The 18,997-nt window shown below is 44.4% G+C and overlaps 5 protein-coding genes across 9 annotated transcripts; 3 read left to right on the forward strand and 2 right to left on the reverse strand.

Annotated features, from left to right (window-relative positions):
- Positions 1-153: 153 nt before the first annotated feature.
- On the forward strand, positions 154-3,631 carry LOC113563703 (glutamyl aminopeptidase). The gene is made up of 6 exons (XM_026983820.1): positions 154-435; positions 494-849; positions 1,017-1,161; positions 1,216-1,749; positions 1,814-2,742; positions 2,841-3,631. The coding sequence occupies exons 1-6, from the start codon at positions 247-249 to the stop codon at positions 3,514-3,516; spliced, it is 2,829 nt and encodes a 942-aa protein (XP_026839621.1). The 5' UTR covers positions 154-246; the 3' UTR covers positions 3,517-3,631.
- A 371-nt stretch (positions 3,632-4,002) lies between these two features.
- Positions 4,003-14,361, forward strand: LOC6552753 (glutamyl aminopeptidase). 5 transcript variants are annotated; one of them, XM_026979260.1, is made up of 7 exons: positions 4,003-4,027; positions 4,091-4,512; positions 5,487-5,857; positions 11,704-12,666; positions 12,732-12,875; positions 12,958-13,449; positions 13,520-14,361. In XM_026979260.1, the coding sequence occupies exons 1-7, from the start codon at positions 4,018-4,020 to the stop codon at positions 14,193-14,195; spliced, it is 3,078 nt and encodes a 1,025-aa protein (XP_026835061.1). In that variant the 5' UTR covers positions 4,003-4,017; the 3' UTR covers positions 14,196-14,361. The 5 variants fall into 5 exon arrangements, with proteins under 5 accessions (XP_026835061.1, XP_026835055.1, XP_026835049.1 ...); XM_026979254.1 differs by lacking the exons at positions 4,003-4,027; positions 4,091-4,512; positions 5,487-5,857 and adding exons at positions 6,143-6,496; positions 10,110-10,517; positions 11,027-11,513; XM_026979248.1 differs by lacking the exons at positions 4,003-4,027; positions 4,091-4,512; positions 5,487-5,857 and adding exons at positions 6,143-6,484; positions 10,110-10,517; positions 11,027-11,513.
- On the forward strand, positions 4,764-5,209 carry LOC26526715. The gene is made up of 2 exons (XM_015155029.2): positions 4,764-4,829; positions 4,891-5,209. Exons 1-2 carry the CDS (start codon positions 4,802-4,804, stop codon positions 5,136-5,138), a joined length of 276 nt encoding a protein of 91 aa, XP_015010515.1. The 5' UTR covers positions 4,764-4,801; the 3' UTR covers positions 5,139-5,209.
- A 370-nt stretch (positions 14,362-14,731) lies between the features above and the next one.
- On the reverse strand, positions 14,732-15,009 carry LOC113564121. Its single transcript, XM_026979266.1, has one exon. It carries the CDS (start codon positions 14,976-14,978, stop codon positions 14,820-14,822), a length of 159 nt encoding a protein of 52 aa, XP_026835067.1. The 5' UTR covers positions 14,979-15,009; the 3' UTR covers positions 14,732-14,819.
- Positions 15,010-16,733: 1,724 nt separating this feature from the next.
- On the reverse strand, positions 16,734-17,022 carry LOC6552752. Its single transcript, XM_001980254.3, has one exon. The coding sequence runs from the start codon at positions 16,978-16,980 to the stop codon at positions 16,822-16,824; it is 159 nt and encodes a 52-aa protein (XP_001980290.1). The 5' UTR covers positions 16,981-17,022; the 3' UTR covers positions 16,734-16,821.
- Positions 17,023-18,997: the final 1,975 nt, after the last annotated feature.

Raw genomic sequence — 18,997 nt, forward strand, 5'->3', positions numbered from 1 at the left:
TCATAACCGCGCGAGTTCATACCCTACCGCTCCGTATGTTCCCACTTTCTCTAGCTTTTACCCTATCGCCCAGTAGACCGTAATCGCGGCTATTTGGCCAATCACTATCGTAATCGCGTAGGTGAACATAAACCATTTCCATTGCCCGCACTATCAAACCGATTCGATTATTGTGCAACAAGTGCTAAGAGTTGGATTGACTGTCTTAACGCTAGTTAGTCGCTCGCGACAGGTGCGATTGCAAAGATGTTCCTTAGTGGCTATTGGTTTCAGGTGGTGCTCTCCTGGGCGGTGGTGGCCTTTGCCACGGCCACAGTGGTGGTGGCGGTGCAGAAGGCTCAGCTGGAAAGGGACCTCCGCGATGTGCAGGACAAGATCGATGTATTCGAGGAGTGGAACGGGGAGAGCGGCATACGCATGAAGCGTGAAGACACGGTGTGTAGCCATTTGCTAATCAGTCGAATGCATTTATTAGTTCAATCTACCCCTACAGATTGATTACCGCCTGCCCACGAACCTGGTGCCCACGCACTACGAGCTCTATTGGCACCCGGATCTGGAAACAGGCAGCTTCACCGGTCAGCAGAGGATTAGTATCAAGGTGGTGGAGGCCACGAATCAGATTATTCTGCACTCCTATCGCCTGAATATCACAAGTGTCTATGTGCTGAATAGAGAGGTGGAAAAGTTCGAGCTGGAGGAGGATCGACAGTTTCTGATCATCACGTTGGCGGCAGAGCTGCCGGTGGGTGCCAGTATTACCCTGGGAATCATTTTCGATGGTCAGATGAAGGACAAGCTCGTGGGTCTCTACAGCAGTACATATCTAAACGAGGCAGGAACTATTAGGTATTTCAGATATTTTTATGGTGTGCCTAAAAGTATGCAATGCGTTTTCATGACTTGATCTGAGTAACCATTAATATGGTTAATCTGTCGTAAATATTTTAATTGCAAACTAGCTAGTTGGTTTGAGTGTAATTATTTTTAAAATATTTAATCATTTTCCTATGCAGAACCATGTCAACGACAAAATTCGAACCCACCTACGCGCGTCAAGCCTTCCCATGCTTCGATGAGCCAGCCATGAAGGCCACATTCGCCATCACAGTGGTTCATCCATCGGGATCCTACCATGCCGTTTCCAACATGCAGCAAATTGTGAGATCAAGTAAACAAACAAGTTAAATAGGTTTAACATGAATTAAATCTTAGCTTTCCAACTACTTGGGAGACTATACTGAGGCCATCTTCGAGACGAGTGTGTCGATGAGCACCTACCTGGTATGCATCATTGTGTCAGACTTCACTTCCCAGAACACCACGGTGAAGGCCAACGGAATTGGCGAGGACTTCACCATGCATGCCTATGCCACCTCGCATCAAATCAACAAAGTCGAGTTTGCTCTGGAGTTCGGACAAGCTGTCACGGAGTACTATATTCAGTACTATAAGGTGCCCTATCCGTTGACCAAACTGGACATGGCCGCCATTCCCGACTTCGCCTCGGGGGCCATGGAGCACTGGGGATTGGTCACTTACAGAGAGACCGCTCTGCTGTACGATCCCAGTTACAGCTCCACGGCGAACAAACAATCGATAGCCGGAACTCTGGCCCATGAGATTGCACACCAGTGGTTCGGAAACCTGGTCACCATGAAGTGGTGGAACGATCTGTGGCTGAACGAGGGATTCGCCCGCTATATGCAGTACAAGGGAGTCAATGCTGTTCACCCGGACTGGGGAATGGTAAGGAAATCTAACATACCGATTTAAAAGCCTTTAAGAAAATGTAATTACATTTATCAATCAGGTGGAGCAATTCCAAATCGTGGCCCTGCAACCCGTGTTGGTATACGATGCCAAGCTATCCTCCCATCCAATTGTCCAGAAGGTAGAAAGCCCCGATGAAATTACGGCCATATTCGACACCATTAGTTACGAAAAGGGAGGATCCGTGATCCGCATGCTGGAGACTCTTGTGGGCGCCGAACAGTTTGAGCAGGCGGTGACCAATTACTTGGTGAAGCATCAGTTCAATAACACGGTGACCGATGATTTCCTTACTGAAGTTCAAGCTGTAGCCCCTAACTGGGATATCAAGAAACTGATGCTCACCTGGACTGAACAGATGGGCTATCCAGTGTTGAATGTTTCGAAGGTGGGAGAGGGTAGTTTCCAGATTAGCCAGCAGCGATTCCTCTCCAATCCAGCCAGTTACGAGGAGGCTCCTTCAGATAGCCCCTACGGATACAAGTGGAGTGTTCCGATTACCTGGTTTGCTGATGATGGTTCAAGGGACAGCTTCATATACGGCTACGATGTTGACTTTGCGGGAATTGCCGTGACCAGCGAGGTGCAGTGGATCAAGTTGAACGTCAACCAAACTGGCTACTATCGTGTCAACTACGACGATAACCTGTGGGCCCTGCTCATCCAGCAGTTAACCACCAATCCCGCTCGTTTCGAAATCTCCGATCGTGCCCATCTTTTGGACGATAGCTTCGCTCTGGCGGATGCCAGCCAACTATCCTACAGAATTCCCCTGGGGATGACTGCTTACTTGGCCCAGGAGCGTGATTTCGTGCCCTGGTATGTAGCCTCTAATAAGCTCAGGTCGCTCCATCGCAGTCTCATGTTCAGCGAGGGATATGTCTCGTACCTTACCTACGCCAGAAGTCTGATCGCCGGCGTATACGGGGAGGTGGGATGGACTGTGGACGCCAATGATCACCTTAGGAAGTGAGTATACATTTTGTATATCTGTTTTGTGAAATTGTTCTGAAAACTATAAAAGGGCTTCAATCTATGTTACTCAAACATTCCATATTCCTTTGCAGCCGCCTGCGAGTTTCCATTTTGACCGCCGCCTGTGCATTGGGTGTTCCAGATTGTCTGCAGCAGGCTTCCGAGCGCTTCAACGCCTTCCTCCAAAATCCGAGCAGCCGACCTTCCCCCGATCTTCGCGAGATCGTCTACTACTACGGCATGCAGCAGTCCACCAGCCAATCGAGCTGGGAGCAGTTGTTCCAACTCTTTGTGGCCGAAACCGATGCCAGCGAGAAGGTGAAGCTGATGTACGGATTGTCTGGCGTTCGGAACAGCCAGTATCTGTTCAACTTCCTGGTTCTGGCCTCTAGTGATGAGAGCATAGTACGCTCCCAGGACTATTTCACCTGTGTGCAGTACATAGCCGCCAATCCTGTGGGTGAACCTGTGGTCTGGGAATTCTACCGCGAACAGTGGCCTCAGCTCTCTGCCCGTTTTGGCCTGAATGACCGCAACTTTGGCCGACTTATCGCCCGGATCACGGCCAACTTTGCCAGCTCCGTGAAACTGGAGGAGGTTCAGCACTTCTTCTCCAAGTACCCCGAATCGGGAGCTGGAGCTAACTCCCGGTTGGAGGCCGTGGAAACCATCAAGTACAACATCGAATGGCTTTCCAGAAACGAAGCTGACATCACCGACTGGCTAAGTGGAACGGCCTCGCCGATGACCAAGAAAAACCAATTGTAAAATTGAATATTGCATATAAGAACCGGTCATTTAACCAATAATTAGAATTGCATAAGAAACCAGCTAAAATTCCGTTCGAGTTCAATAAAATGAAATTCCAAAATCAAACCATAAATACAACCCCAATATTTTCATTCATTTTATCCGCGGCAAGTGGCGATTTCTATGGCTCCCAGGAAATTATTGGAAATAGGGTGTCCGAGTATATGGTCAATGCGGAATCATGACCGTGCGTAATTGTCCTGGGCAATTAGACTGTCCAGTCATAATAGTCGATATATGACCTTGTTGTAATCATAAAAGTAATGGTCTATCATAAAACGATTTTATCTGGTCACGAAGTTATATAGTATATTGTCTAGATATCGACCAGCAATCTGTTCAGGTTTATCAAGTCCAAATTGTGGGGTCAGATTCGCAACTTGCATTCAGTTTCCAATTTGACTTCCAGCCTAGTGGAAGCACTATAGAAATACCCATCGAAAAAAGAATATCCCTAAAATGGTTGCCTGTGAGTTTTATACATAGAGTGACATATCCCGAAGGAACAGGAAATCATTTAAGTTTACCATAGGGCTGACGGTAAAGTCACTGGCCATCTTTTTCGGCCTGGCCGCCACTGCTTTTTGTGTGGCCACGATTGTGCTGGCCGTTCAGAACGCGGATCTGGAGAACGATCTGCAGGATGCCCTCGATAAGGTCGACGCACTGACAGCACTTACCACGACCACCTCCACGTCCTCCACCTCTACAAGCACTTCCCCGACCACCACCACTGCAGATCCGAACAGGCCCACGGGTGAACCAGAGCCAGGCCCTACCACCACACCTGGCGCAGGAATTGACACAACCCCCGGTGGAGGAACATCTCCAGGCGAAACTACGCCATCAACCAGCTCATCCAGCTCTTCCAGCTCATCCAGCTCTTCCAGCACTTCCACCACTGCTAATCCCATCTATCCGACTTTGCCGACTGGACTTCCGGATCCTGAAAAGGTGAGTTCGATTATTCATCTATGTACATAGTTGGTAGTGATAGCTATAAAAGATAATAGTTCAGAAAAGCCTCACACTGAGTAGGAAAATTTTTAGCGATTAGTCGTAAAGTCGGCGTGGCTACTAATTTCGAATTTATTAAGTTCCGACTTTAGTCGTATTGGTCATTTTAAGTGCTTATCGCTTGGCTAGCGTTTTTTTCTTTTTTATCATAATACAAAACGCCACTAACTTCTTGGGTATTTTAGTTAGTTTAATTTCGGCTAACACAGAGTTAGGAGTCACAACAATGGGACTCACGAAGGACAGGATTAAGGGTATTTATTAATATCGACGAAAGTTTGGGGAAAACACCGAGATACATATATATTTTCATAGACTGGATCACCGCTGAACGCGTGGCTATATTCTTTGGCCTATTGTCAACCTGCTTGATCGTTGCCCTCGTAGTTGTGGTCGTGCACAGGGATAATTTGTGGGTGCAGTTGGACGAAACCAAAAGGATGTTGGATGTGCTGGAGGATTATATTCAAAGCCACTTGCTGACAACCAAAGAAAGAAAATTCATGAATGAAATTCATGAAAATGAAATTAGGGAGCTGACAAACATTTTAGAAAGAAAATAATGAAAAGATTGTTCTAGGATAGAGAATAATTCCAAAAATGTCCCCAGATTTAAGCAATAAAGGTAAACGAATGAGAAACCAACATCTCTAAGGGTCCAAACTTTGCGTAGTACAGCGATGGTTGTTTGATATCTGTAATTGCACCCCATAAATATGACCCTAATTTCACAATATTTAGCCTCTACATCCACCAAAGGCAACATTTGTTGCAACGAAGTCCACTCTGTTTACGACCTGATCACAACAGTGCTATTTCCTATCGCCACCTTATCAACGTATTGCTCACTTTATAGGGTCAAAAGCCATTGTCGATAGCTTGGATATTAAATAATCTTTACGATCCCCCAGATCGAATGGCGCCTGCCCACGGAACTGACGCCTATCAAGTACAACCTGTATTACCACCCCGACTTGAAGACCCGTGCCTGTGATGGAACCGTGTCCATCCAGTTCCAGCTGAACGCGGTCACCAATCTGGTCGTCCTGCACGCCAAGGACCTCAATGTGCACAGCATCAGCATCCTGAACATGATGGCGCGCATACGCGTGGCCATCGACAGCATCAACTTGGATGAGTCCCGGGAGCTGCTCCTGATCACGCTGAGGGAGGTCCTCAGTGTGAACAAGGCCTATACACTGTCCGCCAGCTTCGACTGCAACCTGAGCAGTCTGGTGGGCAGCTACATTAGCAACTACACGGATGCCAATAGAGTGGATAGGTGAGTAATTTTCAGATGTCTGGTATCTGGTAATGACTAAGGTTTTGTAAGCTTTCCTAGACTAAGATGTAAGAGCCCTTATGTTTTTCTAATGCTAGTAATAAGAAATTTGCCGTCCTGACTTGTAGCTATCATTTGAATGGAATATAGATTTATGTATGCACCACATTTCTATCCAATCGGACCCCATATTACGTTAAGTGAATACCCCCTATGCTTGGAGATCACCGCATGTTGGGGCCTTTAAAAAGCCGGTCTCAGCTGATGAGAGAGCTTTCCGGAGAAGCTCGAGTACCGTGACAACTTTGGAGCCCGCTTCAGTTGGAAGTTCAGAGCAGAGCGCGACGGCCGCGACAGAAAAGAGCGGATCCCGTCTTCAAATACGATCTCAATTAGCCGCAGTACGACACTCGATCCCCTTTCTTCTCCGTTTTCTTCGTTTCCTTCGTTTTCTCGGATTAATCAAGTGCGCGCCTATGATTTGAATCTAGAATGATAGCTGTCCGACAATTGCCGTTATCAAATTAGCCGAGGGAATACTTCTCGGACCCGGCAAAGTGACAATTAAAGTCATTCGTAGACAAAAAAAACGAGACACGAAAAGCTCGGATTTGAACTGTAAATCAAGTAAAAGGCATAGTGCGAAATGCGACGAATATAATAGATAATAAGTGGCCCAGATCAATCAGAAACCGTTGAGTCCGCTCCAAAAGCTCCACGCCAATACCAAATGACCATTGTCACCGCACCGCCGTTATGCGATCAAAATTCTAGTTTTAATTGGGCGCATTGAGGCGATCACTAATTTTAATATCCGCTGAAATGCGACCACCGGATTCTATGCCAACTTTGACTTTCAACAGGCACTCGTTTCGATAAACAACGGGCCATCGCAGGCTGACCAAGAGAACTCCACATGGCTGAATCAAACAGGTTGCACCGCTCCCTTCCCCTTCCCCTTCCTCTTCCCCTTTCCAATTCTCCGCCCCACTCCTCCCTCTTTCCCCACCCCTTTTGGACCACTGCAAACAGGCTTGGAGCCAAATGCATACATAGTTCACTTGCCGCGCAAGTTCTTGGCCTTAAATCGGCCACAGTCGCTGCACTGCGAAAAAGAAAAGAATTTTATCTACATTATCACCATCACTATAACCCATTATCGAACAATATCGGTAAGCCCCATATCAACAAGAAGTAGATTTTGATTTTATTCGCATTCTTAGATATTTTGCGCATCTGCATTTCTTATCAACAAATGTTACCACTCTGATAAAAAAAAACATATTTCGTGGTTTTTAAAAGAATAGGTTACTGAATTATAAATCGCTGTTTTAAGTTTATGGCCCTATACACTTCAGTAAATATGATATAAATATAAAGATCTTCAGCTTGTATCATCGATTTTGATGGCAACTTAACTTGTTGTTGATTTTTTTGCTGTGTATCTGCGGTTGTTGGCCAGCAAATGCGTCGTGTTTACATCTCCAATGCGGCAAATACTCAATGGCCGCTGAGAAAATACTTTCTTCCAAAAGCCGCAACAAAATGGGTCGACATCATTGACTGCCAAGCAACTTGTTGTCATAGTAGATTCCCCTCCCCGTTTCTCGCTGTGTTTTCTGGGTTTGTTTTGTTCTTGAAAGTTCAGTCGAAGCTCGGTGGTCAAACCTTTTTTCATTTTCATTGACACTGATTTCTTTTTTGTTCTTCTTGGGCGAAATAGAAATTTTGGACTTCCAAATGGTGAGAAAGAACCTTCGAAAGTGCAGGGTTTTTTAATTGGATTTTTGGGCTAATAATGTAAATTAATGGCTGTTGGTGGAATTGATAAGGCACTTGACACCTTTGGCGGGGTGTAAATTATACAACTAAATACTCCGAAGTTCATTGATCTTATTGCTCTTCTACTTATGTAATTAACACGTTTTAATTTTTTGTATTAATATCAATATTTATTGATTTCGGTTAATGAAAACTTAACACTTTTCCATGAACTGTTGATTTAGCTTACATATGTATGTATTAGTAAATATAGCATGGTATTGAGTTTTCGTTTTCCAATAATGAACTTATATAGAAAAATTACACCATTAAATTACACAGTAAATTAAGCAAGTCAAGGCCGAAATTTCCTATACAATTTTATAGTTTATTTGTGTAGAAAGTGATGCAACCCATTGATTGGTAGTAAATTTATTTCGCATTCCGCTAACCCCAAACATGCAAATTGTGGCAATCATTTCTTTGTCAACCCATCTTCCTTTTATTTATTGTTTTTATTTTAATTTTCCCTTTGTGAATATCGTGAATGGCAGGCACGTATAGTCGACCTTTGTCAATTTCATCCCATCGCGGGTGTTATGGGTAGTATTTCTTTCTTGTCTGGGATTTACTTTGAGTTTTGGGTGTTTCTGGGGCGCACTTGTCACGAATAACGATTTGTATTTTTCCGGCTATTGCTCGGCGACTTTGTGTATATTGTGAAAGTTATGACCTTAAAAAGCCCGAGGAAGCTTTCAGTTTCGAATTCCAAAATGTTAATGCAATTCTGCATTAAACAAACATCTATTGAAGTGACAAGCAGTGATATTTATCTGAATCATTTCATCTGATACATTAATATTTGTCTGCAAAAACAAAATTTTGTACTGTCTTGTATACATATGTCTTATATTAAATGGTGATATTACCGAATGAGTTCTAATTCGATTAAGCTGTTGGTTTTTTTTCTGTGTGCATTCGGCTCGATCTTCAGAGTAGTGAAATTTATGCGACTCATTAGCGCAGCATGAGAACTGTTATGTTATGGCTTGTGCGCCCGCGATCATCGCTTCATCGGCTTCAGAATGCCGAGATATCCACATCTGTGCAATGGGGCGTGTCCGATTGGCTGTTGGAAGTCGCAGATATATGGACTCATATGGTATACATATATACGGAGCATTGTCTGCAGATCTTCTGGCTGTTTTTTTCCGGCGCCCATAAGGTGGTAGTCATGCAATTTGGTTGACTCCGATGTGCGGTGGCTTTGTGCGATGTGCGCTCCCTAATTGAGTCAGCATTACATCATCCGCGGAAGATGGAAGGGGGCGAATACGTATTATACTATGGGTATCAGAGACAATTGCCTGCCGGCTGGTGAAAATTAGCATATTCTGCAGCCTCGAATTCCTCCATTCGCACAATTCAGAGTGAATAGTGCTCCGTGTGATAGTGCAGCTGCATCGCATATTGTTCTTTTTTTTTGGTATAATACTCCTATATCCTGACATCATTTCCTAAATGCAAGACGTGGATCATGGCTCTGCGGGTACCTCAATTCATTTCCAATGCTTATAATGGCATCTGCAATTTCTTCCCATCGCACAATCTGCGGAGATTTGTGCAACAGACTCCGTGAATTGACAGACAAAAAGCCAACAACCTTTTGCGATCCGTCAATCAATTGTACACAGAAAGAAAATATATACATGTTTTTATATTTTAAGTATTTTGCAAAAAAAAAAATCATTTTATCATACTCTCATTTTAATGGAATGTAGTTATGCTATATTCCCATTCATTAGTCAAATCGCCAACGTTCAATTAAAGAGCACCCCAAATGGAGTTGACTACCCAAAGACATCAAATTGTCAAACTGATATAAAAGGCTTATTACTTTGATATTACTGATCAATATTTTGCTATTGTGCAGAGACGCCTCTATAGAAAGTCGTATCATTGCAACAAGCCGGCGATTCGGATTGCAACTCTTGCGGTTAGCCAGCCCAGTTCCAACACCAACTTTATAAGCCGAACTAAAAAATGGCTTCGAGTATTTGTAGTAACAATTTCACGAAATGACCAACTTCATTACGTGACCGTTGGCGGGGATTGGGGGACAAAAATAACAGGCATCTGATTGATCTGCGGCGAGTTGAATTTGAGGCAATCTCCTCCTGGAGACAGAGTGAAATGTGTCGGAAGCTGAGCTGCCCCGCCTCCTTCACCTGACACCTCCATTCAAGCCGGGTACATAGGCACGGGTTTGTTTATAAGCAGCTCGGAGATTATTAAAACTGAAAAAAACTGATGATGGCAGCGGCGACGCATGTAATTCAGTACGCGACTTTTATGATGCTCTCGAATTACCTCGCCGATGACACAATAGATTGTATGAAGTTGTGGCATTTCGGGACAGCCCCTCAGTTGGCCGAAAACACTACAGTTAAAGTGGAGCTTACCGATCGTGGCACTTAATAATGTTTTCCAGTGAGTTACGGTTGTAGAACGCGCCCAGCCCAGTGAATATAAGTTGAGAAACGGAAAAAGCAGTACAAATAAGAGGGAAAGAAACTAAAAGTCATGTATGCAGCGAAAAACGTACGCCCGCGCAGCAGCCTCTCCACAGACGATAACCACCGTATCAAGGACACCAATCGGCTCCACAAGGCCCCCAGCAACACGATCCTGACCCTTGCCGCATTCTGCATCTTCCTGTTAGTCCTCTGCGGCTTCCTGCTGGGCGCCCTCGTCTACGTGGGCAAGAACATAGCCGAGGAGCACCAGCGGCAGCAGCACGCGAATGCTTCCCAGTGGGCCTTGAACTCCACCATTCGCACAGTTTACGTGGACCGGGACCAGTTGCTATCCACCAAGCCCATTATCAGTGTACTTTCAGGTTGGTTTGGAATTTACCGAAAGTAAATGAACAGGCATAGGACAAGTGCAAGTTATAAATTCACATTTCAAGCGCTGGTATAAAATCGGAAGTTTTATAGTGCTCCCTTATTTTCATTTAAATTACGAACTATCTTTATAAATATACTGGCGTTCATCTATCTTGCTAGGCATGCAAAGCAAAATACTGTTTTATGTATAACGCACACTTTTTCTTCTCTTTAGTTGTCACACTAACTTCAGATAAATGCAAGGAAAAATTCGAAGTAGCTTGAAATCATGTTTGACTTTGGCGCGCATTTTCTGCGGTAAAAATACCAAATGAATCTATCCAAGTTCACAACCTTGCTGCCCACTGTTTGGTATATTCATGGGAGTATTTAACATTACCAAGCACATTTAAGAAAATCGTTTTCGACCCACTGTCACACTATTCTGTGCTTTTTAGAGACTGATAGCATTAATAATATTGGGCGTCTTATTGATAATTTAATCGCACACAAATCCTAGATAATCGCGTTCACACCACCCGAGTGCCCACCAGCAGAAAATCGAGCATAATGGCCACTGTAGAGCCCGCTGTAAAAGCCGCGAGCAAGGTGCTCCAGAATCTGGGATTCCGGCTGCCCAAACAGATTAAACCAAGCAAGTACCGCCTTCACTTGCGGCCCGATCTCGAACGGAAGAATTATTCCGGTAATATAAGCATCAGCTTGCAAGTTCTGGAGCCAATCGCCTTCATCCCCGTCCATGTGAAGCAACTGAATGTGAGCACCGTGGAGGTGAAGCGCCTGGACGAATCGGGAGCGCCGCTCAAGGACATCACCCCCACGTTGACCTTTGCCCACCCGGAGTTTGAGTACTGGGTCACCGAGTTCGAACAGCCGCTGGAGGCGGGAAACTACTCCCTGCTGCTCAACTTTACGGGATCGCTCTTAGATCGGATTACCGGAATGTACCAGAGTTCCTACTTGGACAAGCTGAAGAACCGCTCCAGGTAGCCTGTCTACTAACCATCGAAAACCCAACATGCTCCCCACTAACACAGGCAAAAGCCTCTTATTTCTATCTGAATCAACTTATTAAACTTCAACAACACATATTTCTTCTTAAGCGTAATAATAATAGTTTGCTGTTTAGACTCTGATAAATGAACAATACTGATAGCCTCATTAATCCCATTTCAGACCGCTTATCTCCACCAAGTTTGAGCCAACCTATGCCCGTCAAGCCTTCCCCTGCTTCGATGAGCCCGCCCTGAAGGCCCAGTTCACTATAACGGTGGCACGTCCCAGTGGAGATGAGTACCACGTCCTCTCCAACATGCCGGTGGCCAGAGAGTTTGTCGATGGCGATATCACCGAGGTGACTTTCGCAGAAACTGTGCCCATGAGCACCTACCTGGCCGCCTTTGTGGTGTCTGATTTTCAATACAAGGAAACCACTGTGGAGGGAACCAGCATCGCACTGAAGGTCTATGCGCCACCAGCACAGGTGGAGAAAACCCAGTACGCCCTGGACACTGCGGCCGGAGTGACTGCCTACTACATCAACTACTTCAATGTGTCGTACCCGCTACCCAAACTGGATCTGGTTGCCATACCCGATTTCGTGTCCGGTGCGATGGAAAACTGGGGATTGGTCACGTTCCGGGAGACGGCCCTTCTGTACGACGAATCTACCAGTTCCAGCGTGAATAAGCAGCGTGTGGCCGTCGTCGTGGCCCATGAGTTGGCTCACCAGTGGTTCGGAAACCTGGTAACTATGAACTGGTGGAACGACCTGTGGCTAAACGAGGGCTTCGCATCTTTCCTTGAGTACAAGGGAGTAAAGCAAATGCATCCGGAGTGGGATATGGACAATCAGTTTGTGATTGAGGAACTGCACCCGGTGCTGACTATTGATGCCACTTTAGCCTCCCATCCAATTGTCAAGTCTATTGAGAGTCCAGCCGAGATCACGGAGTACTTCGATACCATTACCTACTCCAAGGGAGCCGCCTTGGTTCGCATGCTCGAGAATCTGGTCGGCGAGGAAAAGCTGAGGAACGCAACCACCCGCTACTTGGTGCGCCATATATACAATACAGCCACCACTGAGGACTACCTCACCGCCGTCGAGGAGGAGGAGGGCCTGGACTTTGACGTGAAGTAAGTGGAATATATGCTTGATAGGAAGTGAATTCCGTATTTAAGATCTTTTGCGTAATCTGCAGACAGATCATGCAAACCTGGACAGAGCAGATGGGACTTCCGGTTGTGGAGGTGGAGAAAAGTGGCAGCACTTATAAGCTCACCCAAAAGCGTTTCCTGGCCAACGAAGATGACTACGCAGCCGAAGCTGAAGCATCGTCCTTCAAGTAAGTAGAATCATTAAAATCTGATTAGGTTTTTTAAAAAACTATCTTGAACGTCTTTCTTTAACAATACTTCTTTCAACAGCTACCGTTGGTCGATTCCCATTACCTACACGAGCAGCATCAGCAGTGAAGTCCAATCATTAATATTCAATCACAATGACAATGAGGCCACCATTACGCTTCCGGGAGAAGCCAGCTGGATTAAGATTAACACAAATCAAGTGGGCTTCTACCGGGTGAACTACGATAGCAATCAGTGGTCGGAACTTATTTCTGCTCTGAAGAATTCCCGGGAAACCTTCAGCACCGCCGATCGCGCTCATCTGCTGAACGATGCGAATACCTTGGCCGCTGCCGGACAGCTCAGCTACTCCGTGGCATTGGATCTGATATCTTACCTGGAGAGCGAGCAGGACTACGTGCCCTGGAGCGTGGGCACCTCCGCACTGGCTACGTTAAGGAACCGCGTATACTACACGGATTTGTACACTAACTTTACCACTTACGCCCGTAAACTGCTTACGCCCATCGTAGAGAAGGTAACCTTTACCGTGGGTGCCGATCATCTGGAAAAGTAAGATTTTAAGCTAATTAATTTTACTCACTGGCGCTCTTACTCTTATATAATTCGTTCTATTTTACAGTCGTCTCCGCATAAAGGTGCTGAGCTCAGCCAGCAGTTTGGGACATGAGAGCTCCTTGCAACAGTCGGTCACGCTGTTCAACCAGTGGCTGGCCAACCCCGAGAGCCGACCCAGTCCGGATATCCGAGACGTGGTCTACTACTATGGTATGCAACAGGTGAACACGGAGGCTGCCTGGGATCAAGTGTGGAAGCTGTATCTGGAAGAGAGCGATGCCCAGGAGAAGCTGAAGCTGATGAACTGCCTAACCGCCGTGCAGGTGCCTTGGCTGTTGCAGCGATACATTAACTGGGCCTGGGATGAGAGCAATGTGCGGCGACAGGACTACTTCACCCTGCTGGGGTACATATCCACCAATCCGGTGGGCCAGAGCCTTGTGTGGGATTACGTGCGTGAGAACTGGGAGAAGTTGGTGGAGCATTTCGGCATCAATGAACGCACCTTGGGTCGACTGATCCCCACGATCACTGCCCGTTTCTCCACAGAAACCAAGCTGGAAGAGATGCAGCAGTTCTTTGCCAAATATCCCGAGGCTGGAGCCGGAACTGCCGCCCGCCAACAGGCTTTGGAAGCTGTGAAGGCAAACATCAAATGGCTAGCGGTCAACAAGGCCCAGGTCGGCGAATGGTTGGCCAATTACGTCCAACAGTCTACCGTCACAAACCGCATTCAATGAGTCGGGAACTCGGCCATTGGCACCCTGTAAAATATCAGTAATGTAAAAACTACCAATGGAAGTGAACATAGTCTTAGCTAACTAGTGCAGCAAAAGCATTTCAAATGTGAACGAAGAATTGTGATTGCTTATGATATTTTTGAAGAAAATACAAGTGAAAAAATAATTCTTTTAAATTGTTTTCTTAAAGCGACAGTTTTATTGATAATTAAGGCTACTCTTAAAATATTGCCGTTCCTTTCCTATATTTTTTGACAATATTAGTTTGATAACTTTCCTTGACCAAGATGTTATACTACAATGTAACTAAAATAGTTTTCTTACCTTTTCATTATGCAGTTTTATTGGAGGCTGCCGCGGCGGGTCTGGTGGTAATCCACGGGCAGAATGGTGACTGCGACAAGCAGGCGATTATGAAAAAGGTGGCCTCAGTTGCCGGAGAGCTGAACAACATGAGTTACTGAACAACAATTTTCAGTACTACACTCCTTTTCTATCTCTGGTCTTTGTAGAATATTTTTAGCAGAACGAAATGGTTTACTGTAGTGCAACCAAAATGGTTTATTTTATTTTCATTTTCCAAATATATATGTCCTGGGTCTTATCGGTACCATTACCGACTCCTTAAGAGGCGGCTGCGGCGGGTGTGGTGGTAATCCACGGGCAAAGTGGTGACCGCAACATACAGGCGATCAGGAAGAATGTGGCCTCAGTTGCCGGAGTGGTGAACAACATGAGCAGGGCAACCACCAAGATGGCCATCAGGAAAGTGGAAGACTGCATGGTGATTTCGTGATAGTTTTACTCTGCTTGATCCAGAACTACCTTTTCTTCCAATAAACGCCCTATTTATACGAACTCCGAGTCTGGGGTACTATAGTCTTAAACAGACCCAGCTAATTTGCTTAGATGCTTCTGCAATTGTTTATGAACACATGCCGCAAGATTAAATGCATATGCATTGTTCTACTGTTCTCATGTAGAGTTTAAACAAAATAACGTTAAGCAAATAGTAATGTCTCACCCGTGCAGCTATTTATTTGCACATGCTTTCATCTGAAGTCGGTGGCCGGTAAAGTTTGTGAGTGCGTGATCGTCGATAGTGTTTACCTTCCAAGTATGGGCGTGGCACTTTTTAATGCTTTTTCTTAGCAGTTTTCTTCAGATTAAGAATAGATATGCTTTATATGCATATCGCTTTCCATTACAGCTTACATACATTCAAACGAAATAAGTATTAACGATCGATTAACGAGACCCCACAACTAAAGTTTAATTCTTAGTAGCTTGAAATTATGTTTGAATTTGGAGCGCATTTCTGCGGTAAATAACGAAAATGCATCTATCCAAGTTAATTTAGCATAACGTAAAGTAATAAGTAATGAGACTGATAGCATTAATAATATTGGCCGTCTGTAGCGTACAACGTTATTAGGCTGCTGGAATATACTATCTAAGTGCAACGCACACTTTAATTAATAGGTGTGGGTTGAATATTGCACCTTGATTATAGTCTGCTTTGCGCACATTGACAAATATTACAAATTCACCTAATACACCTTACTGCACTTCTACTCAAAAACAATCTGAAAACAAACTACTTGCCAAACATAACTCGCAACTCGGATGCGCTACCAGGCTCTCAGGTGCGAAAAAAACTCGCATCTGCGGGCTGCTTATCTTTTCTTTCTTGGCTTCAGTTTGCGCGAAGCATTCGACCGGAGAACTTCTAATCTAAGCAAGGCGGCTTGCATTGCAAGATACTTTTAGTCGGCTAAAACTAAATGTTTAGATGCAGCTGTGAGAAGAAAATATTTATGGCTCCAAAAGTGATCTGCGCTAGTGTCGCCAAACCAACATACATTTTTATACTTTTTATGTTCGCTTCGCTACGCAATCGAGCTGTTCTTTCTTTTATCCGCGCTTGCCGCTTTCGAATTGTTTTCAAGTAGTTCGGCTTAACTTAATCAAACTTAAATTATGGTTATTTACTTTAAATAAAGAAAATAAAGATATAATATTCTTTTGTTGGGATTTGCGATGCAGTCGCGGTTTGTGACCAATTTTAGCGGCTGCCGTTCCAATATTGTGCCAATGTTAAGGTTGTTGATGTGGTTATACGGATTTACCCTGTTCTTGCCCACTTGCGGTCTCCGCCAACAAGGGGATGCCGCCAAGGGTTTGTCTGCAGCAACAATTTTCCGCGTGGAACTCTCTTTGGACTGGTGCTTAAAAGGACCGATTTTTCTGATGAGCGCCGAAAGATTTATGGCGCGCCCTCGGTAGCCTTGCTCTTAGGCTCTTTCCACCTTCTGCCCGCAAAGTCCGAGCCTATCAAGGAAATCTTAGTCAGCCCAATTACCAGATGTGAGCAACATGCATTAGCACAGCCTAGCGGGATGTTCACTTCCACCCACTTGCTATGAAATTTTCAGTACTACACATCGAATTGCTTGATTTTTGTGCCTGCCTGTGGGTCTCCTTTTCTATCTCTGGTCAGGAGAGTCTTTGTAGAATATTTTCAGCAGAACGAAACGGTTTACTGTAGTGCAACCAAAATGGTTTATTTTATTTTCATTTTCCAAATATATATGTCCTGGGTCTTATCGGTACCATTACCGACTCCTTAAGAGGCGGCTGCGGCGGGTGTGGTGGTAATCCACGGGCAAAGTGGTGACCGCAACATACAGGCGATCAGGAAGAATGTGGCCTCAGTTGCCGGAGTGGTGAACAACATGAGCAGGGCAACCACCAAGATGGCCATCAGGAAAGTGGAAGACTGCATGGTGATTCCGTGATAGTTTTACTCTGCTTGATCCAGAACTACCTTTTCTTCCTATAAACCCCCTATTTATACGAACTCCGAGTCTGAGGTACTATAGTCTTAAACAGACCCAGCTAATTTGCTTAGATGCTTCTGCAATTGTTCATGAACACATGCCGCAAGATTAAATGCATATATATGCATTGTTCTACTGTTCTCATGTAGAGTTTAAACAAAATAATGTTAAGCAAATAGTAATGCCTCACCCGTGCAGCTATTTATTTGCACATGCTTTCATCTGAAGTCGGTGGCCGGTAAATGCCTGTTATATGGTAAGATGATTTATATGAAACAATGATTTTGTAATAGTATTTGTTTTGGCAAAGTTAGGACTACGTACAATCGTCATGACATTTTGTAACGAGTTTGATGCGAATAACACCTATAAATGTATTTAGGCTGAAGGAAGCGTTTCCGACCACATAAAGTATATATATACTTGATCAGGATCAATAGCAGAGCCACTGCCACAATATGCAGTGGTGAATAGGATTATTTATGGTTATCCTTTTTTAAGTTTTGGCGTAATATTTCTGCTATTAGTAGAATATGTTCCCCAGATCGAGATAGTTTACTCTAGTGTAAATAAAATGTTTTTTTTTATTTTCATTTTCTAAATATTATATATATGTCCTGTGGTTTACTATTATTTGCCTGTTCCGGAGTCGCTCTTAGAACCGGTTGCGGGACTGCCTGCGCTTTTTTTGGTGGTGGTTGTGGCGGCGGTAATCCACGGGCACATTGGTGACCGCAACATGCAGGCAATCAGGAGGAAGGTGGCCTCAGTTGCCGGAGTGGTGAACAACATGAGTAGGGAAACCACCAAGCTTGCCATTAGGAAAGTAGAAAACTGCATGGTGATTTCGTGATAGTCTTACTCTGCTTGATCCAGAACTACCCTTTCTTCCGATAAATCCCCTATTTATACGAACTCCAAGTCTGGGGTACTATTGTCTTAAGGAGACCAAGGAAATTTGTTGAATGCTTCTGCAATTGTTTATGAACACATGCCGCAAGACTAAATGGAAATGCATTGTTCTACTATTTTCGTGTAGATTTTAAAGAAAATAATGTTAAACAAATAATAACGTCTCCCCCGTGCAGCTCTTTATTTGCACATGCTTTGAGCTGAAGTCGTAAGTGGTAAGATTAAACACTCATTAGTTAGGGAATTTTCTAATGAGTGCAATGATTGATGTAAATAACAACTAGAAATTATATTTTTAACTCCATACCGCACACGTATGTATAATTGATACTTTTTGAGTGCTTCGAGGGTAGACGAATGTAAAATATTGAATTTAAAGTGTGAGCTGAGCCTGCATGTCTAATCTGAATATTATGACTCTTTTTACTTTAAAGTTCGACTTCAGATCAAGTTTGTTATGGAAAAAATCAAGTATACGATTAAGGAGAAGAAAAATGTATTTTCCTTATGTGCCAATGGGCTGAAACAGACCACAGGCCAAGTTATTCAAAAAGGCACTAGACTTTCAATTATATTTTATGTGAATTTTTATGGCTTGTTTCTCGGCACACGCACATGATTGGCTTCGATTGTAAGTAAATCCGTTGATTGCCCGATTTCGACCTTGAGGAGAAAGTCTGTCCATATTTATGTGTTTATTATCCCACACGAGGGAGACATTTCATTGCATACTTTCAGGCTGGGCGACCAATGAAATTGCGGAACCGGAAACAACTAACGGAGCGCTAGTGTTTGCTTAATTCCGTTTGGGTCGGATTTTATATGACCAAAAGTGTTTACGCTCTGTGGCCAGCAGGAAAGACATTAAACAAGGCTTTTGTTGACAAGATCTGACGTAAGCAGGACACTTTCCGAAATTGTATACGAGTGGAATTGATAGCGCTGTGTAACCGATTAGGAGGAGGCTCGAAACTCAATCAGAATCACTCAAATGACCCGAGGCCAATACGCAAAAACGGAAAAAAATGATGACGACATGTCCTGGGCTGT

The sequence above is a fragment of the Drosophila erecta genome, unplaced genomic scaffold, assembly GCF_003286155.1.
Source record: "Drosophila erecta strain 14021-0224.00,06,07 unplaced genomic scaffold, DereRS2 tig00000000-arrow-pilon, whole genome shotgun sequence".
NCBI classification, from domain to species: domain Eukaryota; kingdom Metazoa; phylum Arthropoda; class Insecta; order Diptera; family Drosophilidae; genus Drosophila; species Drosophila erecta.